Genomic DNA, 24,338 nt, shown 5'->3' on the forward strand with positions numbered 1-24,338 from the left:
TGCCATCATGCAGTGGCTGCCATCATGTAGTGGCTGCCATCATGCAGTGGCTGCCATCGTGCAGTGGCTGCCATCATGCGTGGCTGCCATCATGCAATGACTGCCATCACGCATAGCCGTTACTTTGTGGTAGCCGTCACTATACAGTGTCCACCATAATACAGTGGCTGCTATCATGTAGTGGCTACCATCATGCATAGCCGTTACTTTGTGGTAGCCGTCACTATACAGTGTCCACCATAATACAGTGGCTGCTATCATGTAGTGGCCGTTAAGTGGCAGTGGCTCGCAATCGTGCAAATTTTGTGTCTATCTTATGGAGGTTAGTGACTCTTTGCGTTCAAAAATAGTATAACTATTATAAATTATGCTACCAAATAAAAATAACTTATTTGCAGGAAAGAGAAAAAATTGCCAAACTAATTAATTTTCTAGCGTCGTTTTTTCTGTACACGATCAGAGAGAATTTCCCTTTTGGGTGAAAACGACGCTTGATTTTGTTTAAGATTTAAAATTTTACAATTTAGGTCAAAATTATTAGAGTGATTTGTTCATACTTGCTCTATCATACATATTAAATAATGAATATTTAAATTATGACCATATTTTTGAAACAATTTGTGCAATTGGAATGGCCTTTACGATTACTTATATAAGTTACTTTTTTAATACTATGTTTGAAATTGGGAACGCCTTACCACTTAATTAAAGACTAAGATTTGAGATTTTATCAGTTGATTTATTTTAATATAAAATTCAATAATTACTCATCTATTCATTCAAGATAGGTTAGTTTTAATAGAAATTATTATTCAAATTTGGGCAATCCTAAATAAATAATTTAGGATCACATTTTTATCAACTATCAAGAATCGTACAATGTACATGCAATAACCATTGAATTAATATAAGTAACTGATCCCAACCGCAGTGCTGGACATTTGAACCATCGAGCAGTACAGCCTCCTCTCCACGCAAATTGGGTGGCAATAGCTTGGATTGCGAGTTGACTTCGTTGGAAAAAGTTTATTCTACGTTATTTATACGTTATTACAATGCCATTTCTACGTCATTTTAAGGATATTTGTACGTTCTTTCTGCGTTGTTTAAACGATATTTTTACATCATTTCTACGTCATTTCAACGTCATTTTTACATTATTTCAACGTGATTTGTACTTTCTTTCTAGATTATTTAAACGATATTACTACGTTATTTCTACGTCATTGCTACGTTATTTCAACGTTATTTGAACGTTCTATCTACGTTATTTAAACGATATTTCTACGTCATTTCAACGTCATTTCTACGTTATTTCAACGTAAAAAGCCTCGTGGGTCACCTAAAACACCACTGCAACACCACGCCACTGAAGCCATCGAAAAAAGCCGCGTGTAATTTGATTTCTAAAATGACTTTATCACAGAGGTGGCCGAGGAGAAATTCCTCTTTCAATTTACAAAACGATTAAAAAAGCAACGTGTGAAACGCGTTATTTCGAACGCACTATTTGGATCGCCCAGAGAGATGTTGACAGCGGCTATTTGTGGCACATAATCGAGCGATCAATTGGCCGCTACCGCCAGCATTGAGCCAGTCAATTGGCCGCTACCGTCTACGGCCACACAAAAGAAACTTTAATTATGTTTCTCAGCCCTCGCCTGCATGACGCCAGCTAACACCGATTTTTTAATCCCAGCTAGAACTAAACCCACAAAACTAAATTAACCCACAATATTCAACTAAGTTAACCCACACGAATCGACTAAATTAAGCTTCGTGAATCAACTATTTTAACCCACATGATTCAACTAAATTAACCCACACGAATCAACTAAATTAAGCCTCATGAATCAACTAAATTAAGCCTCATGAATCAACAAAATTAACCTTTATGAATCAACTAAATTAACCCACACGAATCAACTAAATTAACTTTTATGAATCAACAAAATTAACCCGCACGAATCAACTAAACTAAGCCTCATAAATTTCAACCTGCGCTGGGGAAATAGAAATCTTCGGGCAAGAATTTTCTTGGCTCTGAGGGACATGATATTTTTAATTAAAAAATTCTATGTTTCGCCATCGGAAAATGATATTGAAAATTAAGATTATTGATAAGACTGAATGATTTAAAACCGAAATGATTCAAAGTATATGACGAAGACGCAATTTTGTAGATGATTTTTTTCAGTATTCGTTAGTGTAATCATTAGACCTAAATAGTTTAATAATTCTTTTCAGTATCAATTTTTGACTGACTGACCGGCTAAGTTGAATTCAAACCAGGTAGCTGATAACCCGCTGGTTGATCGACGTTGTACATAACAGTTATTTTCACGACGAATTAAGAATAATTTTTTTCTGCTTCACTTCTGAATCAAGAAACGAAATTACATAAATTTTCATTCATTTTAGCCGAGCAAATTAAAATCTTTCATATATTACCTGCTTTAATTTTATATTGGAAACAATCGTTCGGCTGTTTAGGCCACGTAGCATAAAGGATAATATTTGCGGTAATAGCGCTTACCAAAAAATTACCCACAGAATTGCCCGCACTTGCGAATAAAGAGCAATACTCGAAACCGAGATTGTGTCCGCTTTTCAGATTAGATAATTTATTCAAAAGTGAAAGAAAGAAAGATAAGAAAAAAATGATAAGATCACGACTGTATCACGACTAATCAATGTGTGATAAGAGTGTATAACTTGAAAATTTTTATCTTATAGCCGTGGACTTGAATTTTAAGATAACCACCTTTTACTGATGACGACGATGCAGGACTGAAGGTTTATTGCTTTATATACAAATAATATCTATTGGCTTATATATAAATAATTTACATAATGATTGCGTCGGAAAACAGCATAATTCAAAGTGAAGTTTGGATCGTCACGAGAAACTACAACAGGAAATAAATTTAAAATATTTGAAATTAGGACATCAAGAAATATTTAAAATTAAAAGTAAGCTCATCCGCTGATAAAGGAATGATATTTAAAATTCTGTTTTTGTGTCAAATTATCAAAAACTGCTATTTATTCAATGTTGCTACTTAGCTATGAAAGAGCGCTCTGGCTCACTCGTTTCCTATAAATATAACTTTCATGTATCAGAATGTAGGAATTTAAATATATATATTCATATATTTAATTAATATAAAATATGTACACTAATTAGGAATTGAATAATAATCGTCATCTTCTTAATTAGTGGCAATTAGTCCCACATGACACAAAACTTTCTGTGAAAAACTGTGATGTGTCAATTTGATTAGAAAAAAACTTATATTACATCTATAACACTTATAACATCCACAACACTTATAACATTTATAACACCTACAACACTTATAATATTTATAAAATTCATTAAACTATTAAAATCGCAATTATTCTTCATGGCACCAATAAAAAATTATCAACGAATAACAAGCCAGGGCTACAGGTTAACGGTCGCTTAACCGTATACATTGTTTTGTGCATCAGCAAACCTATTTAAACCTATTCAAATTAAATTTTACTGAATAAATTAAATTTTACTGAATGTTTGTGCATCAGCAAACCTATTTAAACCTATTCAAATTCTGAGGGAGGCCTACGCTGCGGAGGCCTACGTTGAGGAGAGGTACACTTAATGCAGGTCGTGTACACACACGAAAATTAATGGGTCATATGGTCTAAATTGTGACACACTTGCTTACCCACGGCATGAGCATTGAGTGGACGTAGCACTGATACGCCCTTTTGCCTGGACAAACTGGGTCTGAATGACAAACACCGTAACACGGTGTATAGCTATTTGGACAAAGCCACATTCAATTATCTGAGTGGAGGCTATACATATTAAACGTATACCTCATGTACATTTATACAGCGTATACATATTACGTATACATATAATATTATATTTACACAGCGTATACGTATTGCGTATACATACAATATTATATTTACACAGCGTATACATATTAAGCGTATACCTCTTGTATATATACAGAGCGCATACATATTAAGCGTACACCTCTTGTATATATACAGATCGTATGCATATTAAGCGTACACCTCTTGTCAGTATACACAGCGTATGCATATTCAATGTATATCTCTTCTATGTACACAGAGCGTATGCATATTTACCGTGCAACTCTTGTATGTATACAGATCGTATGCATATTCATGCGTGCTCGAGAACATGGCGTATGCATATTCATGCGTGCTCGAGAACATGGCGTATGCATATTCATGCGTGCTCGAGAACATGACGTCGTCAGGACAAGCGCGCACGCATTAATCTTGTCGCGTCTTGCTTCGCTTAATCGAGTTTCTTTTGTAGCTCTCGCCTCGATCGCTGCGGCCTTCCTAAGACTCGAGGAGAGCCAGTAAATGGAATATCCGAACCTTTGTATGGCCTGTATACGATGTGTGGCTATACAATCGCGCTACGAACACAACTTCCGTTGTTTACTACCAACGAATAGATGTTTGTGATGACCTGCACTAACCTACGAACATCCGTTGTCTGTTTGTGATCACCTGCACTAACCTACGAACATCCGTTGTATGTTTGTGATCACCTGCACTAACCTACGAACATCCGTTGTGTGTTTGTAATAACCAGCACTAACCTACGAACATCCGTTGTGTGTTTGTGATCACAGCACAAACATACGAACATCCGTTGTATGTTTGTGATCACCAGCACAAACCTACGGACATCCGTTGTGTGTTTGTGATCACCTGCACTAACCTACGAACATCCGTTGTGTGTTTGTGATCACAGCACAAACATACGAACATCCGTTGTATGTTTGTGATCACCAGCACAAACCTACGAACATCAGTTGTATGTTTGTGATCACCTACACAAACTACGAACATCAGTTGTATGTTTGTGATCACCTACACAAACCTACGAACATCCGTTGTATGTTTGTGATCACCTACACAAACCTACGAACATCCGTTGTGTGTTTGTGATCACCTACACTAACCTACGAACATCCGTTGTGTGTTTGTGATCACCAGCACAAACCATGAGGCACAATTCTAACAAATCTACTGAGGCATAATTAAAAAATTCTCCTCATCATTTAATATACTGATACATATCCAGATTGTGAACGTTCTCATGCACCACCTAAGCGTTATCATTATGATACATACTCTGACCTTCAGACGTTTCATTTCCCTCCAAGTTCCTTGCCCTGAATATATAAATACAATTGGTAATGCAACAATTGTTATACCGTTTGATTTATTTGTAAAATTCTGCATGACATCGGTATCAGGGATTGGTGCCAAGTTATTTTTCAGTGCGGTGAATATAATAGAATTTAAAGCGAATAGTTGATCATGGGTCGCGTTAGTATTATAGATAAAAAACTAGGATAAGTTTTAAAGTAGAATGAATTACTCATGCCCGATAGAATTCATGTCTGCTGAACTAATAGAATTCATGCCCGATGTACCATCTAAACTATGCACCAGTCAAACTATGCACCAGCCAAACTATGTACACCCAAAGTTTTTTTCTATACGAATAAGAAAACTGCACTTATTCTCCAACTCCCAGTCCCAGGCCGGGGTTTCGATTGGTTTCGACTTTCAAGTAATTTGAAATACAGAGAGGCAATACGTATAAGTGACAAAAATAGCTAGAGCAAATGTGGGTGGTGATGAGTAATTTTACTCTTAAATGAAACTTAAACGGTTAATGCAGTAGAGGAGTTATGAATTTAACGTTCAAGAATTACGAAGCTATCAATTTAGTCATAAATTACCTCTAAGTTAGGGACAACTTGTTCTGTGGTGTCCAACACTCATGCTAGTGCGATGAACTATACGAATCAATACCACCAATAATTGTTTACAGAAATACGTAACTCTTGGTAGAGATACGTACCAATTGAGAGAGATACGTGACTTCCGGTAGAGATACCTGCCTGTTAAGAGACATACGTGCTTCTCAAGAAAGATACTTGCCTCTCAGGAAAGATACTTGCTTCTCAGGAAAGATACTTGCTTCTCAAGAAAGATACTTGCCTCTCAAAATAAATACGTGTCGCACGCTTACAGGCCACAGAAAAAACACACGGCAAAAACAATCACATGGAAATGTGATCGCGATAAACATTTTTGGGCCTCTTAATCCGATTGAGGTGAAGGCATCGCAGACGATAGACAATAAGCCCGTGCTGGTGATTTATTATGTGAACAAAGCGTCACCTTTTAAAACAATCGGTAGTATAAATTCCTCTTTGGCTTACACACTTTCGGCGTAATATGTAACTTCTCTCTGACAAATAAAAGTTAGGGAGCCGAAAAAACATGATGCTGTTGGCCGCAAACCGCATCTAAATGCGCTCTGATTTACAAACATGGGAAGGAAAGCACGAGCGATTTTTTGTTTAGATTTTCTTAGTATCCTTTGTTAATGTTTGGGATATAGCAGCCCCAGGCCACGCTAGAACGCCGCCACTTTCTGTAAAACAGATTTATTAAAAATGAAACATTCTTTACTAATTTAAATTAGCTAGAGCTAGATTTATTCAACATCTGAAAAGTATTTGTCAATTGGAAAATAATCACCAACAAAAAAAAAAAAAAAAACGGACCGGAATAGATCTACCGACCTATGCGGCGGTTATCAGCTTGTGTGGACCGTATGACCTTTGGGCGAGATTATACGCGGTCTCTTGCTTGTCTTTATTCCTATATTAGTTCAGGTTTTGTATATACTTAAATTATATAAACATAAATGGTAAAAATCTATGCACAAACTTTATGTATCGATGAGTTTCTAATTAAAATTCTAATTAAAATTAAAATTGTTCAGCGGGTTACAAATAGAAAGTTATGAACTATCGGTAATGGACCTGCAGTCGCCAATAAAGTTTAGTCGCCAGCCTGCTATAATAATGAGGTTTCTATTGATCAATATCGACAAGATCTTTTCATAACCATGCGAGTAATAAAAGCTCTTAAAATTTTTATTGCTAAAAAAACAAGTAATTAAAATTTAGGATAAAATCGTCACTATTGTATAAAAAATTCAGATCTCATAGAAATGATTTGAAATTCGTCTAAATAACGACACACTTTTTTCGCTTGAGTGAGTCATCCTGTTGCAGTTTGTGAGAAATATATACATGTAGGGCGAGTCTGCAGTGATGCGTCGGCTTCCAGCTCATGCTGTGGGTGAGAAAGTGTGTCACAATTTAGACAAAAAAATAAAAAAAAAATTTAGACAGTATCGGGTTCATTTCGAACCTCCTATTAGGCTGTGTTTAATAAGGCTTAGTAAATAATGTTACTCATTTGATGTTAATAATACTAACGTAATCACAATACAAATTTGATTATAATAATGATTTATTTAAAATACTCGTTTAATAACAGAACTAATTCATAATAATCCAATCAATTGAGTGTACGATTCTTAAGAATTGATTAAAAAGATTGTAACCAACACCAGGCATCATGCAACATATAAGACAACATACATTGAATAGCCGACTTTCAGTGAATAATGTGAATGTTATAAAAATTTCATGAATTTTTATCATACTTTACATGCTAGTTAATTCGGTCAATCATGGAATAAATAATCATGAAGATATCATAATGATTTGTTACTGATTTTCTAAATAATGAACTGCAATTGTAGAGAGATTTGTTCAAAGCAAAGTTCAACACGGAACTTCTAGTTTGAACATAGAATTTGAAATTCTGAGGAAGCTGAATTTGTTTTTCTTTTTACATTTGTACATCTAAAAAATTAGATAATGCATTTAATTTAAAAATTTATCTATCCCTTGAATTTTATCACAAATTTTTTAATTTTTCGTCTCGATTTTTAACATTCATGTTAATGAATGTTAGACATCAGAATAGCGTTCGAGGACCAGCCGGCCAACAGCACCACGTTTGAGAACCACCCGGCCAACAGCACCACGTTTGAGAACCACCCGGCCAACAGCACCGCGTTTGAGAACCAGCCGGCCAACAGCACCACGGTTGAGAACCAGCCGGTCAACAGCACCACGGTTGAGAACCAGCCGGTCAACAGCACCATGTTTGAGAACCGCCCGGCCAACAGCACCATGTTTGAGAACCAGCCGGCCAACAGCACCACGTTTGAGAACCACCCTGCCAACAGCACCATGTCTGAGAACCAGCCGGCACCGGCCAACAGAACCGTATTTGAGAACCAGCCGGCCAACAGCACCACGATTGAGAACCAGCCGGCCAACAGCACCACGTCTGAGAACCAGCCGTCTAACAGAACCGTATTTGCATATGCCACCACGTCAAGCTCGGTTCTATTCACGTGGCTTGCGTAAGGTTTTTACGAGGCTCGCATTTTTGAAGTGTTGTCTCTGAAAACCGGTCCTGCTCTTCAGGGGATTACCGCGTATTTTTATTATGATTTATGAACGATGCTGTGCCGTCTGACACTCGGAGAAATGTGGTCGAGAATGTAGTATATATGGTTCCTGTATGTAATATATATGAATGTTATGTAAACATGTAATACATAAGTTACCAGCATTAATGTTCCCGTGTGCAGGTAACGTGCATTCATGTTGCCGTGTGTATGTTGCTTTAGGCAGCGTAAGATTATTATTATTATCACATGATAATCATTTATTATTACAAAATTACTATTCATTATATTATTACATCACTCTTATTATTATTATAATGCCGTTCACATTTTGCCAGTGAAGTCGGAGTGATTTTCTGAACATAGATGGACGATGCATTTATGTATGATGAATGTCATACATTCTATGAATACGGGAGTAAACAATTTAATAGAAAATAAGCTCAACTTTTCAAATGGCCTCCGTAACTTTTTCAATTCAGATAATGTTAATTTAGTAGACGTTCTTAAATATTACACATTTTAAATAACGCAAAATATTTTCTGATAATATATAATATTTTCACGATTAGTGCTTTCCACGGTACCTCTACAATAATTCATGCTAGATTATCTCTAAGAAATCAATATGCATATAATTTATATGTAATAAATAATGCAACAAGCTCATTGAAACTCTTGCTTTTTTTACACAATCTGAACAAAACGAATATGTCTTCAATTTTCAAAACATCATTAAAATATTCTCCTTATTTAGAGGTTCTCATGAGCTTCTAGAGAACCAGTATCATGAATCTCATCTAGAGAATATCGCGGTCGGATTCTAGAGCAACCCCCGCTTTGTGCTCACCGACTTCGAGAGCTTCAAACAATCAAACGTATTCAAGTCCCTCACGGTGGATGGGAGAGGTTGGCAAGCGGACATTATGTTCGGGAACACCTCTGCTCATTTGGTGCTATTCTCATGCTTTCTTTGTACCGAATACCTGAGTTTTGAGCTAAATTGTCACGCGGTGCGTTTGTTACCCAGTGAAAATTTACAGACGCGGCAGCTTCTGATTTGGGCTACCAGAAGCTGGGGCGACTCTAAATTTTGTTAGGGTAGAAGCAAAGCCAGCCAGCTTTGTCGCATTTTTTTCCAGGGAAGCAGTTGTGTTTGGGGCTGTTGTGGCGCCTTCTAGCTTTGTTCTTTTGTTAATACAAACAACATTTAAAGTAGCTCGCTGTTTTTAGCTTTTACAGGAAAAACCTTGTCGATTGTTAAGAAATTCGACGATATTGTGCATTGATTGACAGATCGCGTGTGCTTGTGAATGGTGATGTGATGTGATAGTAATTAGGTTTTGTGTTATTGCGACAGTGTTGTGTTATGATGACAGTGATGTGTTATGATGATAGTGATGTGTTATGATGACTGTAATGTGGTATGATGACAGTGATGTGTTATTATGACAGTGTTGTGTTATGATGACAGTGTTGTGTTTTGACGACAGTGAAGTGTTATAATGACAGTGATGAGTTATGATGACAGTGATGTGTTATGATGACAGTGATGTGTTATGATGACAGTGATGTGTTATGATGACAGTGATGTGTTATGATGACAGTGATGTGTTGAGAGAACACTGATGCACTATTGGAAAAAGCGAACCGTCAGAAAATGAAGAGAGCGGATGGTGACGAATATGGTGATGAATATGGTGATGAATATGGTGATGAATATGGTGACGAATATGGTGATGAATATGGTAATGAATATGGTGATAAATATGGTGATGAATATGGTGATGAATGTGGTGATGAATGTGGTGATGAATATGGTGATGAATAAGGTGATGAATATGGTGATGAATATGGTGATGATTATGGTGATGAATGTGGTGATGAATATGGTGATGAATATGGTGATAAATATGGTGATGAATGTGGTGATGAATATGGTGATGAATATGGTGATGAATATGGTGATGAATAAGGTGATGAATATGGTGATGAATATGGTGATGATTATGGTGATGAATGTGGTGATGAATATGGTGATGAATATGGTGATAAATATGGTGATGAATGTGGTGATGAATATGGTGATGAATATGGTGATGAATATGGTGATGAATGTGGTGATGAATATGGTGATGAATATGGTGATCAATATAGTCATCAATATAGTGATCAATATGCTGATCAATATGACAATAAATATACCAGTATGTGACAATATGTGACAATATGTGACAATATGTGACAATATGTGACAATATGTGACAATATGTGACAATATGTGACAATATATGACAATATGTGACAATATGTGACAATATTTTACAATGTGTTACAATATGTGACAATATGTGACAATATGTGACAAAATGTTGCAATATGACAAGATACGACAGTATAGCGATCAGTCTGAAATAATGATAATGTATATGACAAAATCAGGATTAATAATAGCAAAAAATAAAGGCCCTTTATTCTGCCCTCTCCATGCCAATCTTATTTCCACAATGCTTTCTCCCAATCCATCCTCCTAACCCTTCTAGTTCTTTTTATTTATTTTTTATTTCCGTATTAATTTCCATTTTTTCTCCTCTTCCCACTCAATCAGTTAACCCGTTTTTCCGTCTTTTCAAAATTCTTCACCCTCCTATCCCCAATCTTATCTCATTATTTATTCATATCAAATATTATACTATTATTATATTATATTTGCATCAAATATTATATTATTATATTATATTTATATCAAATATTATACTATTATTATATTGCATTTATATCATATATTATACTATTATTATATTATATTTATAACATATATTGTATTATTATTATATTATATTTACATCGAACCAAATTCATTTCTGCATCTCTCCCTACCCTCCCCTCTGCCCTCTGCCCCTCCCCTCCTCCCCCCTTCACACCCCTCCTGGACGCGCAGGAATGCGACCTGCAATGCGTACAGCAGCGATGCGTATATACGCATTACGGAGGGCCTGGTGTCGCTGTCTGGTGGAGGGGTGGAGGGGTGGAGGGGTGGAGGGGTGGAGGGATGGAGGGGTGGAGGGGTGGAGAGGTGGAGGGAGGCCCTCAAGAGCGGCAGGGCAACAATGCCCGCTGGAGCCCAGGCATTGATGCCCTGAACGCGATGCCCAGATTTCCATTCACACAGCTCTGCACAGTCTGTACAGTTTGCACAGTCTGTACAGTCTGCAGAGCTTGTACAGTTTGCACAGTCTGTACCGTCTGTACAGTCTGTACAGTCTGTTCAGCTTGTACAGTTTGCACTGTCTGCACAGTACGTACCGTCTGCATAGTTTGTGCATTCTTTACAGTCCGTAAAGAATGCACAGCCTGCACAGTCTGTACCGTCTGTACAGTCTGTACAGTCTACACAGCACGTACCGTCTGCACAGTTTGTGCATTCTTTCCAGTCCGTAAAGAATGCCCAGCCTGCACAGTCTGCGCAGTCCGTACAGTCTGAGCATTCGCACCGTCCGAAAAATCCGTACATTCTATATATTATGTACACTGTACTGTCTGTACAGTACGCACAATCTATGCAGTTTGTACATTTTGCATCGTCTGTGCAATCCACAAAAATCCACATTTTGCATCGTCTGTGCAATCCACTCTTCTGTGCAATCCATTCGTTAATTGTGCATTTTTCGTACAGTCCGTACAGTTTGTGCCGATTTTAGACGGGTCCAAATTTTTGTTAAAGACGATGGAAGCTACGTCAATGAGCTAATATAATTATTTGATAAATATTATTTAGAAAGATATTACGAATAAAAACATTATTTATTATATTACCTAGAAGTATTGCTTGCGAGTCATTTCAAAAATGGCAGGAATAAAGCTTCGCACCAATTATTGAAATTGAATTGTAATATGGCACGTACAAATTTTATTTAAAATACTGAATTCATTTGTGCATGCATAGCGGAATCCGGGTTGGCCAGATTCTGAATAACCGGATTCTGGATTTTTGAATCTCATAGATAATCTTCCCGAGATGCGGTAAGACGGATTGCAAACAGTCTGGAAAAATTCCTGAAAAATCCCGAAAAGGTTTGAAAAAATATCGTGCAAATCACAAAAAGGAATCCTGGAAATCTGCGATAAACATTGGGGAAAACTCTGACAAATCTTAATGATAAAGTGTTGAAAAATCACGATAAATCTCGAAGAAATCTCGAGCAAGTTTTGTACAAAATTTTAACGAATTGCAAGATTGAAGTTTAGAGAATAACTTGATTATCCAATATTTATTGAGGTGATTATTGATTAGTTGCACGTTGCTTGACTACGTTGAACCAAGTAATGCTATTCGTACGGGCCTCTCAACAGTGGCGATGCCGAGGCATCACTACTTGCCAAGATACGTTGAACCAAGTAATGCTATTCGTACGGGGGCATCATTACTTGCCAAGATACGTTGAAACAAGTAATGCTATTCGTACGGGCGCATCACTACTTACTAAGATACATTGAAACAAGTAATGCTATTCGTACGGGCAGTTCACCAGGGAGCATCGAGTGCAGTTTGCTGTTTTTTCCTTTGCACGCATTTACATTAACTTATTTTTTCAGTTCTCTGGTCTGATCCCTTTTCGTACCTGATAATGCTTCTTTTGATGTCCCTTTTTGCAAGCTGACAATGTTCATACAATGTCGCCCTGCGCCCCAACCTCCCTTCCTTTTGGCCCCACAAAGGTTCTTTTCAAACGCCCTTGCGAGCTTCAGCTTCATGCTATAATGTCCGTATTTTTTCCCGTGCAGCTTACATGCTCATTCCTTCACATTGGGCTAATTGCTGTTCTAGATCCATGATTTTTGCAGCGCACAATACGCAATGGTGCTCCTGGGTACGCAAAGTAAACATATCGCGCACCTTATGCCGCACCCAAAACGGGGCATTGCTAGTTATACGCAATGGTGCTCCTGGGTACGCAAAGTAAACATATCGCGCACCATATGCCGCACCCAAAACGGGGCATTGCTAGTTATACGCAATGGTGCTCCTGGGTACGCAAAGTAAACATATCGCGCACCATATGCCGCACCCAAAACGGGGCATTGCTAGTAAAGCCTTTTAATTTTCGGGAAACCTGCTGTTTGCAACCTGATGTGATGATGTTGGTGATGTTATGAGGTGATGTGATGATGTTTGTGATGTTATGACACGATGTGATGATGTTGGTGATGTTATGAGACGATGTGATGATGTTTGTGATGTTATGAGGTAAATGTGATGATATTGGTGATGTTATGAGGTAAATGTGATGATATTGGTGATGTTATGAGGTGATGTGATGATGCTGGTGATATTATGAGGTGATGTGATGATGCTGGTGATGTCATGGGGTAGTGATGTAATGTGATGTAGAAGGATGTACTCGGGCTGTGGGTGAGAAAGTGTCACTTCTTCCTGTTTGTTTTAATTGTATATGCGTTATAATTATGGTATATGGTAGTTACATTATGGTATAATTAAGGTACATTACGACTATGATATAGCGGTATTAGCATTAGTAGTACTTAATTACGAGTGGTACAGGTAATTAAACTAATAGAGAGAATAGAGAGAATTAAACTACTAGCAGAAATATGGTGATGGGTGATGAACACCGGCGAGATGGTGAACAGATCCACCGTGAGATGGTGAACAGATCCACCGTGAGATGGTGAACAGATCCACCGCGAGATGGTGAACAGATCCACCGTGAGATGGTGAACAGATCCACCGTGAGATGGTGAACAGATCCACCGCGAGATGGTGAACAGATCCACCGCGNAGGTGGCAGTCTCTGCAAAGCAGTGCACTGCAGTGGCAGGTGGCAGTCTCTGCAAAGCAGTGCACTGCAGTGGCAGGTGGCAGTCTCTGCAAAGCAGTGCACTGCAGTGGCAGGTGGCAGTCTCTGCAAAGCAGTGCACTGCAGTGGCAGGTGGCAGTCTCTGCAAAGCAGTGCACTGCAGTGGCAGGTGGCAGTCTCTGCAAAGCAGTGCACTGCAGTGGCAGGTGGCAGTCTCTGCAAAGCAGTGCACTGCAGTGGCAGGTGGCAGTCTCTGCAAAGCAGTGCACTGCAGTGGCAGGTGGCAGTCTCTGCAAAGCAGTGCACTGCAGTGGCAGGTGGCAGTCTCTGCAAAGCAGTGCACTGCAGTGGCAGGTGGCAGTCTCTGCAAAGCAGTGCACTGCAGTGGCAGGTGGCAGTCTCTGCAAAGCAGTGCACTGCAGTGGCAGGTGGCAGTCTCTGCAAAGCAGTGCACTGCAGTGGCAGGTGGCAGTCTCTGCAAAGCAGTGCACTGCAGTGGCAGGTGGCAGTCTCTGCAAAGCAGTGCACTGCAGTGGCAGGTGGCAGTCTCTGCAAAGCAGTGCACTGCAGTGGCAGGTGGCAGTCTCTGCAAAGCAGTGCACTGCAGTGGCAGGTGGCAGTCTCTGCAAAGCAGTGCACTGCAGTGGCAGGTGGCAGTCTCTGCAAAGCAGTGCACTGCAGTGGCAGGTGGCAGTCTCTGCAAAGCAGTGCACTGCAGTGGCAGGTGGCAGTCTCTGCAAAGCAGTGCACTGCAGTGGCAGGTGGCAGTCTCTGCAAAGCAGTGCACTGCAGTGGCAGGTGGCAGTCTCTGCAAAGCAGTGCACTGCAGTGGCAGGTGGCAGTCTCTGCAAAGCAGTGCACTGCAGTGGCAGGTGGCAGTCTCTGCAAAGCAGTGCACTGCAGTGGCAGGTGGCAGTCTCTGCAAAGCAGTGCACTGCAGTGGCAGGTGGCAGTCTCTGCAAAGCAGTGCACTGCAGTGGCAGGTGGCAGTCTCTGCAAAGCAGTGCACTGCAGTGGCAGGTGGCAGTCTCTGCAAAGCAGTGCACTGCAATGGCAGGTGGCAGTCTCTGCAAAGCACTGCACTGCAGTGGCAGGTGGCAGTCTCTGCAAAGCAGTGCACTGCAATGGCAGGTGGCAGTCTCTGCAAAACACCGCACTGCAGTGGCAGGTGGCAGTCTCTGCAAAGCACTGCACTGCAGTGACAGGTGGCAGTCTCTGCAAAACACCGCACTGCAGTGGCAGGTGGCAGTCTCTGCAAAGCAGTGCACTGCAATGGCAGGTGGCAGTCTCTGCAAAGCACTGCAGTGGCAGGTGGCAGTCTCTGCAAAGCAGTGCACTGCAGTGGCAGGTGAAAGTATTCTCAAAACACCCCACTGTCTGTACGTCACTTCATGTCCAGTGCAATTGCACCATCAACGACCCTTATGAATTACTTCTGTCCAGTTAGAAACATTTTATTTTTAATGAATCAACACTGAACTTCTTTACAGCAGTCTTGTATGGAATGAATTCCTATCTCAATCTCCCTCTCGTCTCACAAGGAAGCTTTGGAAGAGAACTACAAGTTCCCACACTCTGGTCTTGGTGCTAACCCTTCTAGTGCATTTTTAAAGCGATTCAAATGAGTGATTCTTTTGTACTATAACGTCTTCACATTATCTGTGGGTATAACGTCTTCACATTATCTGTGGGTAAAACGTCTTCACATTATCTGTGGGTATAACGTCTTCACATTAGCTGTGGGTATAACGTCTTCACATTATCTGTGGGTATAACGTCTTCACATTATCTGTGGGTATAACGTCTTCACATTATCTGTGGGTATAACGTCTTCACATTATCTGTNCATCGTCTCGGGGCCAGAGACTCAAGCATCGTCTCGGGGCCAGAGACTCAAGCATCGTCTCGGGGCCAGAGACTCAAGCATCGTCTCGGGGCCAGAGACTCAAGCATCGTCTCGGGGCCAGAGACTCCAGCATCGTCTCGGGGCCAGAGACTCGAGCATCGTCTCGGGACCAGAGACTCCAGCATCGTCACGGGCCAGAGACTCAAGCATCGTCTCGGGCCAGAGACTCAAGCATCGTCTCCTCTCATCGTCTCGGGACAGAGACTCCAGCATCGTCTTGGAGCCAGAGACTCCAGCATCGTCTCGGGGCCAGAGACTCCAGCATCGTCTCTGGGCCAGAGACTCCAGCATCGTCTCGGGGCCAGAGACTCCAGCATATGACCGCTCAACGTCCCGCCAGTGAGGCGCGTAGTCACGGCTGCTCTGTCATGGTCGCGTGCAAGCAAAACATGAACTCGGTTCGCTTTATTCAAGGCTGGCGGTATGAGAGAAATACATGCAATATCATTTTCTGAAGAGGGATTAGAAAAATATTGAATAATTTTTTCAGTTTGAATGATGGAAACGTTATTTTCTTCTAAATTGTTTAAATTACAATGAACGTGGATTCATTTTAATATCGTTAGTTTACTGATATCATAGGTTAACCAAAAATTTAGAAGCAAAGAGAAGGACAAATAAATTAATTTTTTCCTTGCTAAGAACTTTTCAGAAACCTGTTCCTTCGGTAGAGTAAAAAACTTAGAGAATACAAGTGTAATCTAAATATATTCCCAATAGATCCTTGTTTCTATAAATGTTTTATTAAAGTTTTTGAGCTTATCGATGAACTCGTCTGAGAAACGTATTCTATGAATATACAAGTATGATGATAACACGGAATTATGTTTACGTTATTTATGTTTTAGAGTTTGAGCGTCCATGTTATACGCGTGCAAATGTTTCATAACAATTCACTACTGTATACTAATAATAGTTTTATATTTATTTCTATTTAAATCTGAACTCATATGGCCTTTAGGCTACATCGTTTTTGTCGTTGACATTTCCTTACGTCCGCTCCTGTAAACCATCATACACTTTTTACATATACAACCTAATACGGTAATACAGACCAATTCTTGCTATAATACGAACTCTTATAGATATATTCATATATCTAGACGAAATATATGACGGTATATCCAGTACATTAATACAGAAGGTGCAGGTCTAGCTATAATAGATCTCTGATATAGGCGCCAGTCAACCAATCTTTTATTTCATTTCTCGTCTCCCAAAGTAAAAAAAATTCACATCCTGCCGTGAAATCAGATCGCTTCCTCCTGGATTGCAGTGAGAATAGCGGTGCCAGAACTTGATACGGCTACGGTCACTGCCGTGAATTCCAGTCATTGTTTGCATCGTCAGATCAAGATTCCTACGGCATACCTTATTGGGAATTAGAGCCGAATTGGGGCCGGTTTAGAGCCGGCCCACCATATGCTATTCACGTGTAAACTACACGGCTTCTTGGATCAATAATAAAGAATAATGGGCGAAGAAAGTTCTCACGCTCTGCCCAGGTCGGCTGGTCAAAATATGAAGGAGTGATGAATGAACGATGAATGAGAGAGAAAGTATATGAATGAGAAGTTGATGATGAATGAGTGGTGATTGATGAATGATTGGTGGTTGGTGAATGAGTGGTGGTTGATGAATGAGTGGTGGTTGATGAATGAGTGGTGGTTGATGAATGAGTGGTGGTTGGTGAATGAGTGGTGGTTGATGAATGAGTGGTGGTTGATGAATGAGTGGTGGTTGATGAATGAGTGGTGGTTGATGAATGAGTGGTGGTTGATGAATGAGTGGTGGTTGATGACTGACTGTCTCTTATACACATCTAGATGTGTATAAGAGACAGACACACCACACAACACAACACACCACACAACACAACACACCACACAGCACAACACAACACAACGTACAACACAATACACCACACAACACAATACACAACACACCACACAACACACCACACCACACAACACACCACACAACACACCACACAACACACCACACAAAATAATCTCAGTCAATCAGCGCGCAGAGACCCCGGCTCTGAATATCGTCGTCTGGCCTTCAATTCTTTACAATGAGAAGAAGAATATTAGCTTCCTTGGGACCTCAATACGCAATTTTACTTCCTCTTCGGCAGGCTATTGTATTTTTCTCCAATATTCATCCAGTCTCAGTGCCATTGAAGTTCCTTGGAAAAACGAAAAGGTTTTTACATAGCAGGTGAAATAGCGAGCAGCGATGTCGCTGTCTCTGTCGTATAAACAAGGTGTTTTCTGCTCGACACGAATAATATTACTTAATATTAGTGTTAGTATTTTTTATTAGTATTTTCATGAGCTACAAGGCGCACGAAAATACAGCATTGAATATAATAACTATGGCGGGTTTGCTTTGAATAAAGCCATGGATGCATGGTGACCTCGATTGAAATATAAAAATGTAAACGCAATTAACATTTTACTTGTCATTGTGCCGACAGATGACATCATTAAAAAGTAAACTAACACAGAATATTGGTAGCAGATTACGACTCCCAAGCTTAACTTTTTAAAAATATGAACTAAACATTGTATTATTATTAATATTATTAAAATGAAATCTTGACATAATGTTAATAGCAAGATACTTTTAATGTACTTCCATGCATTAGAAATTCATGTGACACGCAAAGGAAGCGTGTGAATTTGTCAATAATTATCGGAGAACTAAACGTTTGAATTTTGAAGTGTGTGATGAAGTGTGTGTGACAAGTGTGTGTGATGAAGTGTGTGACTATACGCTAATTGTGATGAAAATCCTGAATGCTGAACCCAATTAAATGAAGTCCGCGTATATGCAAAATAAAGTTTTTATCATCTCATATATTACGAAAAATTAACCGATTATAATGAAATAATTCCCACGTGACTTGAAATATTCGATTGAATAAACTAAAAAAGTATGCATAATATCATTGCGTCATGAATGATGTCTCACGCAAATAAGATCATTGCTGCCTCAGAAATTAGCATGATAATGCATGCAATATTATTCTCCGATCAATGTACGTAAAAAAGGAAACTTAAACTTGGCTAAAATAACTTTTTAAATAAATAACTTTTTAAATAAATAACTAATAACTTGGCTAAAATAACTCAATATCTCTTGTACGTATCGCAGCCCCACACCCCACAATGCAAGGGGGATGAATAAAAGGGGGGATGAATAAAAGGGGGATGAATAAAAGGGGGATGAATAAAAGGGGGTGAATAAAAGGGGGATGATTAAAAGGGGGATGAATAAAAGGGGGATGAATAAAAAGGGGGATGAATAAAAGTGGGATGAATAAAAGGGGGATGAATAAAAGGTGGATGAATAAAAGGTGGATGAATAAAAGGTGGATGAATAAAAGGTGGATGAATAAAAGGGGGATGAATAAAAGGTGGATGAATAAAAGGGGGATGAATAAAAGGAGGATAAATAAAAAATCCATGCAGCCTCGCCGTTGAGCCCAGATCGGGAGTGCAGAATTTAAGTAAAGCTCTTATTTTCAGGCAGAAAATTCGATGAAGCTGCAGCACTCGCTGCATTTCGATCGCGCCCCGTGGCCTTTATGTCCGTCACAATAGCACCGCATTTCAATGCCAAAAACACGAGAAAGTCTCATCTTTTCCCGAGGAGCCCCTAAAGTAAGCGCATTGTGCCGTGCCTCCAAAGGTTACGAGTCGCCATATTTTGATGGTAATGTCGTCCAAAAAGCACATTAGTTTTTGGTGTCAACAGCGACTCAATGGAGGCATTAACATTCGAATGGGCTCGGGAGGTCGCGTTGAGCCGCGACCGAAACGCGCCGCTGCTTTCGGCCAAGACGGCGAGGGCGGACGACCGATCGCGAGCGGCGCAAGCCGCTGTCTTTACCGCGCGTTTAGCGCCACGCGGCGAGGGCGGACGACCGATCGCGAGCGGCGCAAGCCGCTGTCTTTACCGCGCGTTTAGCGCCACGCGGTGAGGGCGGACGACCGATCGCGAGCGGCGCAGGCCGCTGTCTTTACCGCGCGTTTAGCGCCATGCGGTAAGGTCGGACGACCGATCGCGAGCGGTGCAAGCCGCTTCTTTACCGCACGTTTAGCGCCACGCGGTGAGGGCGGACGACCGATCGCGTGCGGCGCAAGCCGCTGTCTTTACCGGACGTTTAGCGCCACGCGGTGAGGGCGGAAGACCGCGCGAGCGGCGCAGGCCGCTGTCTTTACCTCGCGTTTAACGCCACGCGGTGAGGGCAGCAGACCGCGCGAGAGGCGCATGTCGCTGGTTTTGTCGCCCAAAGCTAGCATACTTATTGCTGTAAATTATCGACTGAGTTTTTAAGTTTTGGGGGATGATTTATAGGAGATTGTAGTCATTTAGCCGTATGAATAAGACTAACTAATACTGTAGACACGATCATCACAAGAAATTTAGTAATTAAATTAAAAATTGCTAATCATCGCATTAGGTGAAGAAGCACGATGTTCAGTATTTCCAATCACAGCATGAGGTGGAAAATTGAGCCGCTCAGCAAGGCAACTACGTAATTGTGTCGAAAGATAGCCTTTATCTTATACGTTAACACGATCGTTGTAAAAACGCGATAGTCATTAAAGATCTTGCTTCGAGAATCTGCTTTCACGATGAGAATTCGTCTCCGTTGTTGACATGACACCCAAGCTCAGTCAGGCGATAAATGGTATCATTTGTTTGTTTCAGAATAAATTATGGGAATTGGCGACAAAACAGTGAATTTGCCAGGAAAAATGTCTTCTGAGTATTTAAGGATTAGTGCATGCAACGTTAACCATATTTCTAAAAGGTGACAGGGCAATTCATGAGCCAAGAACGATTTTTGACGTATTTTATTAAAATCCGTGATGAAATAATTCTATTTGGTCGGGATTTGTGATTCTGGGAATAAACCATTTCTGAAATCGTCAAGTAGCGAATTTGATGTCCACAGAAAGTGGCAACACTTGAAATTTGAAGCACAATTTTCTGATTTTCTGTAATGATGAAAGAAGTAGACGTTCGCGTAAACCGATGTGATCAATCACTACCGACTCGTCTCTTGACTGCCTAGTGCCTGAGTAAGTATCAATAAGCAGTGAAAATTGTATTATAAATTGTTGTGTAAATTCGAATAGCCTAGTCTTGTTATGCAATTCATTAATGACTGTCTTAATATCGCGATACGTGTGCTTATTACAACGAGTAGGAATAGCTGTCTATTATGTGTTCCGGATAGTAATCCCCGTAGTCTCTTATTGCAGGCAAAACTACAGGATGAAGTTAATGTACGTGATTCTTCTGGTGGCCTTCGTGGCTCTGGCCTACGCTGGCAAGGTATGATGTGACTTACGCCTGCCGAAGACTATACATGTTGTGGGATAATGTAGTTACATGGATCAAACTGTCATTTATAGTTGAAGCTCTTCAGGTGGTAATGTCTGTACAGGATAGTATTATAGCTAAAGTAAAGTTGTATGCAGCGTAAGGTTTAATTCTTAACCTACTGTGAGTGGCTTTTATTGAATTAGGCCAAAGTTTAGGCGGATGAATTGTGTCGTACATGGCGTATAGTGTTGAAGAAAAAGATGGGGTCCTGGTAATTTTACGAATTCGAAGTTTGTAGTTACCGCTAGGAGAAAGTTGATACCAGAATATATTGTAGATATTAGTAGGCAAGTAGTTTCTGCCATGGTATGTCGTCAGATTATAGACGAAACTTCATGCATACTCATCATAAAGCATTTTTGTGCTTTTTGTTGCATGATGAAAAAGATATTTCTAATCGTTACACCTATTTTCCCGGTTTTCCAGCCTGCCAAGCAGCGTCGTTCCCCTGATGGATGGCAGAAATCGTCGGAGAAATTAGGAGGATCTAGGCACGAATACAGGTTAGTTAACAGAAACGGTAATCTGTCCCACTTCTATTGGCGAAATTTAAGACTTTTTTTCTTGAGAATTATCTTAGAAAGAAATATTGCCTACTTAATAGTCCTTGATCGGTAAACGAGCATGCATGACGTGATGGTTGAATTACGATGCTTACTATATAGAAGTAATGTACGCAATATTATAAGAAGTTGGATGTCTAGTTTATGTCGACAATAATCAGTCCGTCCACTGCTGGCCTCTTGATCATTGATGCATAGCTGCCGGCATGTCGAGGTAGAGGCACTATTTTTGTACAAGAATAGTAAGATATTCTGTCTTCACAGGGCTACTCAATCTTCCGAGTCGTCAGAATCTTCGGAAGCCTCTTCCTCCGAAGAAGTTACCACTGAATCGTCGGACCAGACAACTTCGCAGAAGAGTCCCTATCACTATCAACGTTCTTCCTCTTATAAAAGCTCCTTTGCCAGTAAGCCGCGTGATGCCCGCTTGGGGAGGGACTCTCGAAAGGAGCACCAAAAATACTTCATAGGAAATCCTCACAAAGAAACTGTCCCCAAAAGTAAAGAAGCAAAGGTAGAATCTCATCTAAATAAGCAAATAGAACAGAGTTTGGAAAGACGTCGTAGGGAAACGGTCGTTGATGCTCCTTCAGACATCAAATACGAAAAGAAGTCTGCCTACAAATCGCCAAAGCACCGGCAGGATCTCCCTCAAGAGGTGAAATCTAAACCCGTCCTATCGAGAACCGTAGTCACTCCTTCCGTTGATCAAGCCATTGAAGAATCTCAACCAGATGCTGTAGAACTAAAGTTGATGGAGACTCTGGAACTCCTGAGAGCCTCTAGGCAGAAAAAGGAGCCTGAATCTTCATATGACCAGTTCCTCTACGAAGAGGACGGTACAGAGCCTGAATATGAAGGGGAATACGACCAGGAGATACTGGCTCCGCAGGTAGACCAGGACGTCGTGGATGTCCGTAGAGTGTCTGGCATCGTAGATGGTAAAGTCCTGTTCAAAGCGGCCAAGCTTGATTCGGCTGATGATATCGTGAGGATTGTTGAACTGTATGATCTTTATAACAAGAGACGGTAAAATATTTGTAAGCCTTGTTAGACTTCATTAAACTAAATTTGAAGTAAAACGCTTGTCGTATCATCCTTCAAATTTTTGGCATTGTCAATGCTAATGCCCTGAGATAGGATTTTGACAGTTAGAAAATCAGACTTTTCTCACTTCGAAAATTTAAGTAAATTATTGTTGGGAAAAGTTTGGCAAGTAGTGTGTTGGACGTATCTTTTTCATGAAGCGTAAAGAACCAAATGATTTATATTAGTATACTGGACTTGTCAAAATTCGATCTGAGAAACTGATTATTATCGATCTTGATGCCGGTTGGAAATTTAATCGGGCTGGAGCGCTAAGTACATGTAACTATCTGTTCTTTTCTTTTTATTAGAAAAGAATTTGAAGATATGAATACAACGAGAAGAGTAAGCATCTGTGATTGTGGATTTTAGAGTGGAATCATAGAGTATGGAGTTGCCGCTGAAGTTTGATAAAAATGTCGAACGGACGCTCGCTGTTGACAGTGACTACTGAGAATTTTATATGTAATCGAAAAAAAGTTTCTCAGGTCTATTGGTAATGAAGATTGATCTATCTTATTTCAGTGACAGGTTCCTGCCAACCAATCGCATTGCGATCCTTAGGGCTTCCCTTCTTGGTTCCTCGGAAAATTCGCCAAAACTTTATGTAATTTCTGAAATGATGGAGCACAAATGGGTAGGGGCGATGTGAGCTATCTAATTACTATCAGAATTTCAGCCGCTGTCAATACAAGCAAGACCGAACGAGGTATCGTGTTCTCGATTAAAGTTTTATATATGCTCATTGATGAACTGAACTAGAAAACGTGTTGCCGTGATCCGACCTCTGTCGGGGTAACATGAATGTCTACACCGCGTACATAGCCTGAAAAACGTCGATCCGCAAAAATTTACACTTTGAATTAAGATTAATAGGGCTTTCTTAATGCGCCAATTCTAGACTACTGAAACTCATTCTCTGAATCTGGATTGTTTTTTTTGGATGGTTTTTTCTTTATTACATTGAGCCAAGACGGCTTGGAATAAGAATTTCAGTATCTCTCCAGTACGCTTTGGTGCGAGTGTCGTGCCGGAATAGCCAGTTGCCGAATCTGTAGAATCAGAATTATGTTGCCTATTCAGAATATCGGACGTTAGGTTAGAACATAAATCGACAGTTATTTTCAGGAAAGTTTCGGTCAAGTTCTTATGTAAATATTAAA

The 24,338-nt window shown here is 40.1% G+C and overlaps 2 protein-coding genes across 3 annotated transcripts; both read left to right on the plus strand.

The window, feature by feature from the left end:
- Nucleotides 1-7,883: 7,883 nt before the first annotated feature.
- On the plus strand, nucleotides 7,884-8,351 carry LOC108674624 (bud site selection protein 27-like). The gene has a single exon (XM_018162587.1). The coding sequence runs from the start codon at nucleotides 7,884-7,886 to the stop codon at nucleotides 8,349-8,351; it is 468 nt and encodes a 155-aa protein (XP_018018076.1).
- Nucleotides 8,352-21,164: 12,813 nt separating this feature from the next.
- Nucleotides 21,165-23,165, plus strand: LOC108674616. 2 transcript variants are annotated; one of them, XM_018162579.2, is made up of 4 exons: nucleotides 21,165-21,219; nucleotides 21,403-21,475; nucleotides 21,953-22,029; nucleotides 22,354-23,165. In XM_018162579.2, the coding sequence occupies exons 2-4, from the start codon at nucleotides 21,416-21,418 to the stop codon at nucleotides 23,120-23,122; spliced, it is 906 nt and encodes a 301-aa protein (XP_018018068.1). In that variant the 5' UTR covers nucleotides 21,165-21,219; nucleotides 21,403-21,415; the 3' UTR covers nucleotides 23,123-23,165. The 2 variants fall into 2 exon arrangements, with proteins under 2 accessions (XP_018018068.1, XP_047737356.1); XM_047881400.1 differs by having other exon boundaries at nucleotides 21,174-21,219; nucleotides 21,390-21,475.
- The last annotated feature ends 1,173 nt before the right edge of the window (nucleotides 23,166-24,338 follow it).

Source organism: Hyalella azteca, unplaced genomic scaffold, assembly GCF_000764305.2.
Source record: "Hyalella azteca isolate HAZT.00-mixed unplaced genomic scaffold, Hazt_2.0.2 contig7830, whole genome shotgun sequence".
Lineage (NCBI taxonomy): Eukaryota > Metazoa > Arthropoda > Malacostraca > Amphipoda > Hyalellidae > Hyalella > Hyalella azteca.

Coding starts and splice junctions, on each gene's coding strand:
- LOC108674616 (XM_018162579.2), top strand. CDS start 21,416: ATGAAGTTAATGTACGTGATTCTTCTGGTGGCCTTCGTGGCTCTGGCC. Junction 21,476..21,952: donor CTCTGGCCTACGCTGGCAAG/GTATGATGTGAC, acceptor CCGGTTTTCCAG/CCTGCCAAGCAGCGTCGTTC. Junction 22,030..22,353: donor GGATCTAGGCACGAATACAG/GTTAGTTAACAG, acceptor CTGTCTTCACAG/GGCTACTCAATCTTCCGAGT.
- LOC108674624 (XM_018162587.1), top strand. CDS start 7,884: ATGTTAGACATCAGAATAGCGTTCGAGGACCAGCCGGCCAACAGCACC.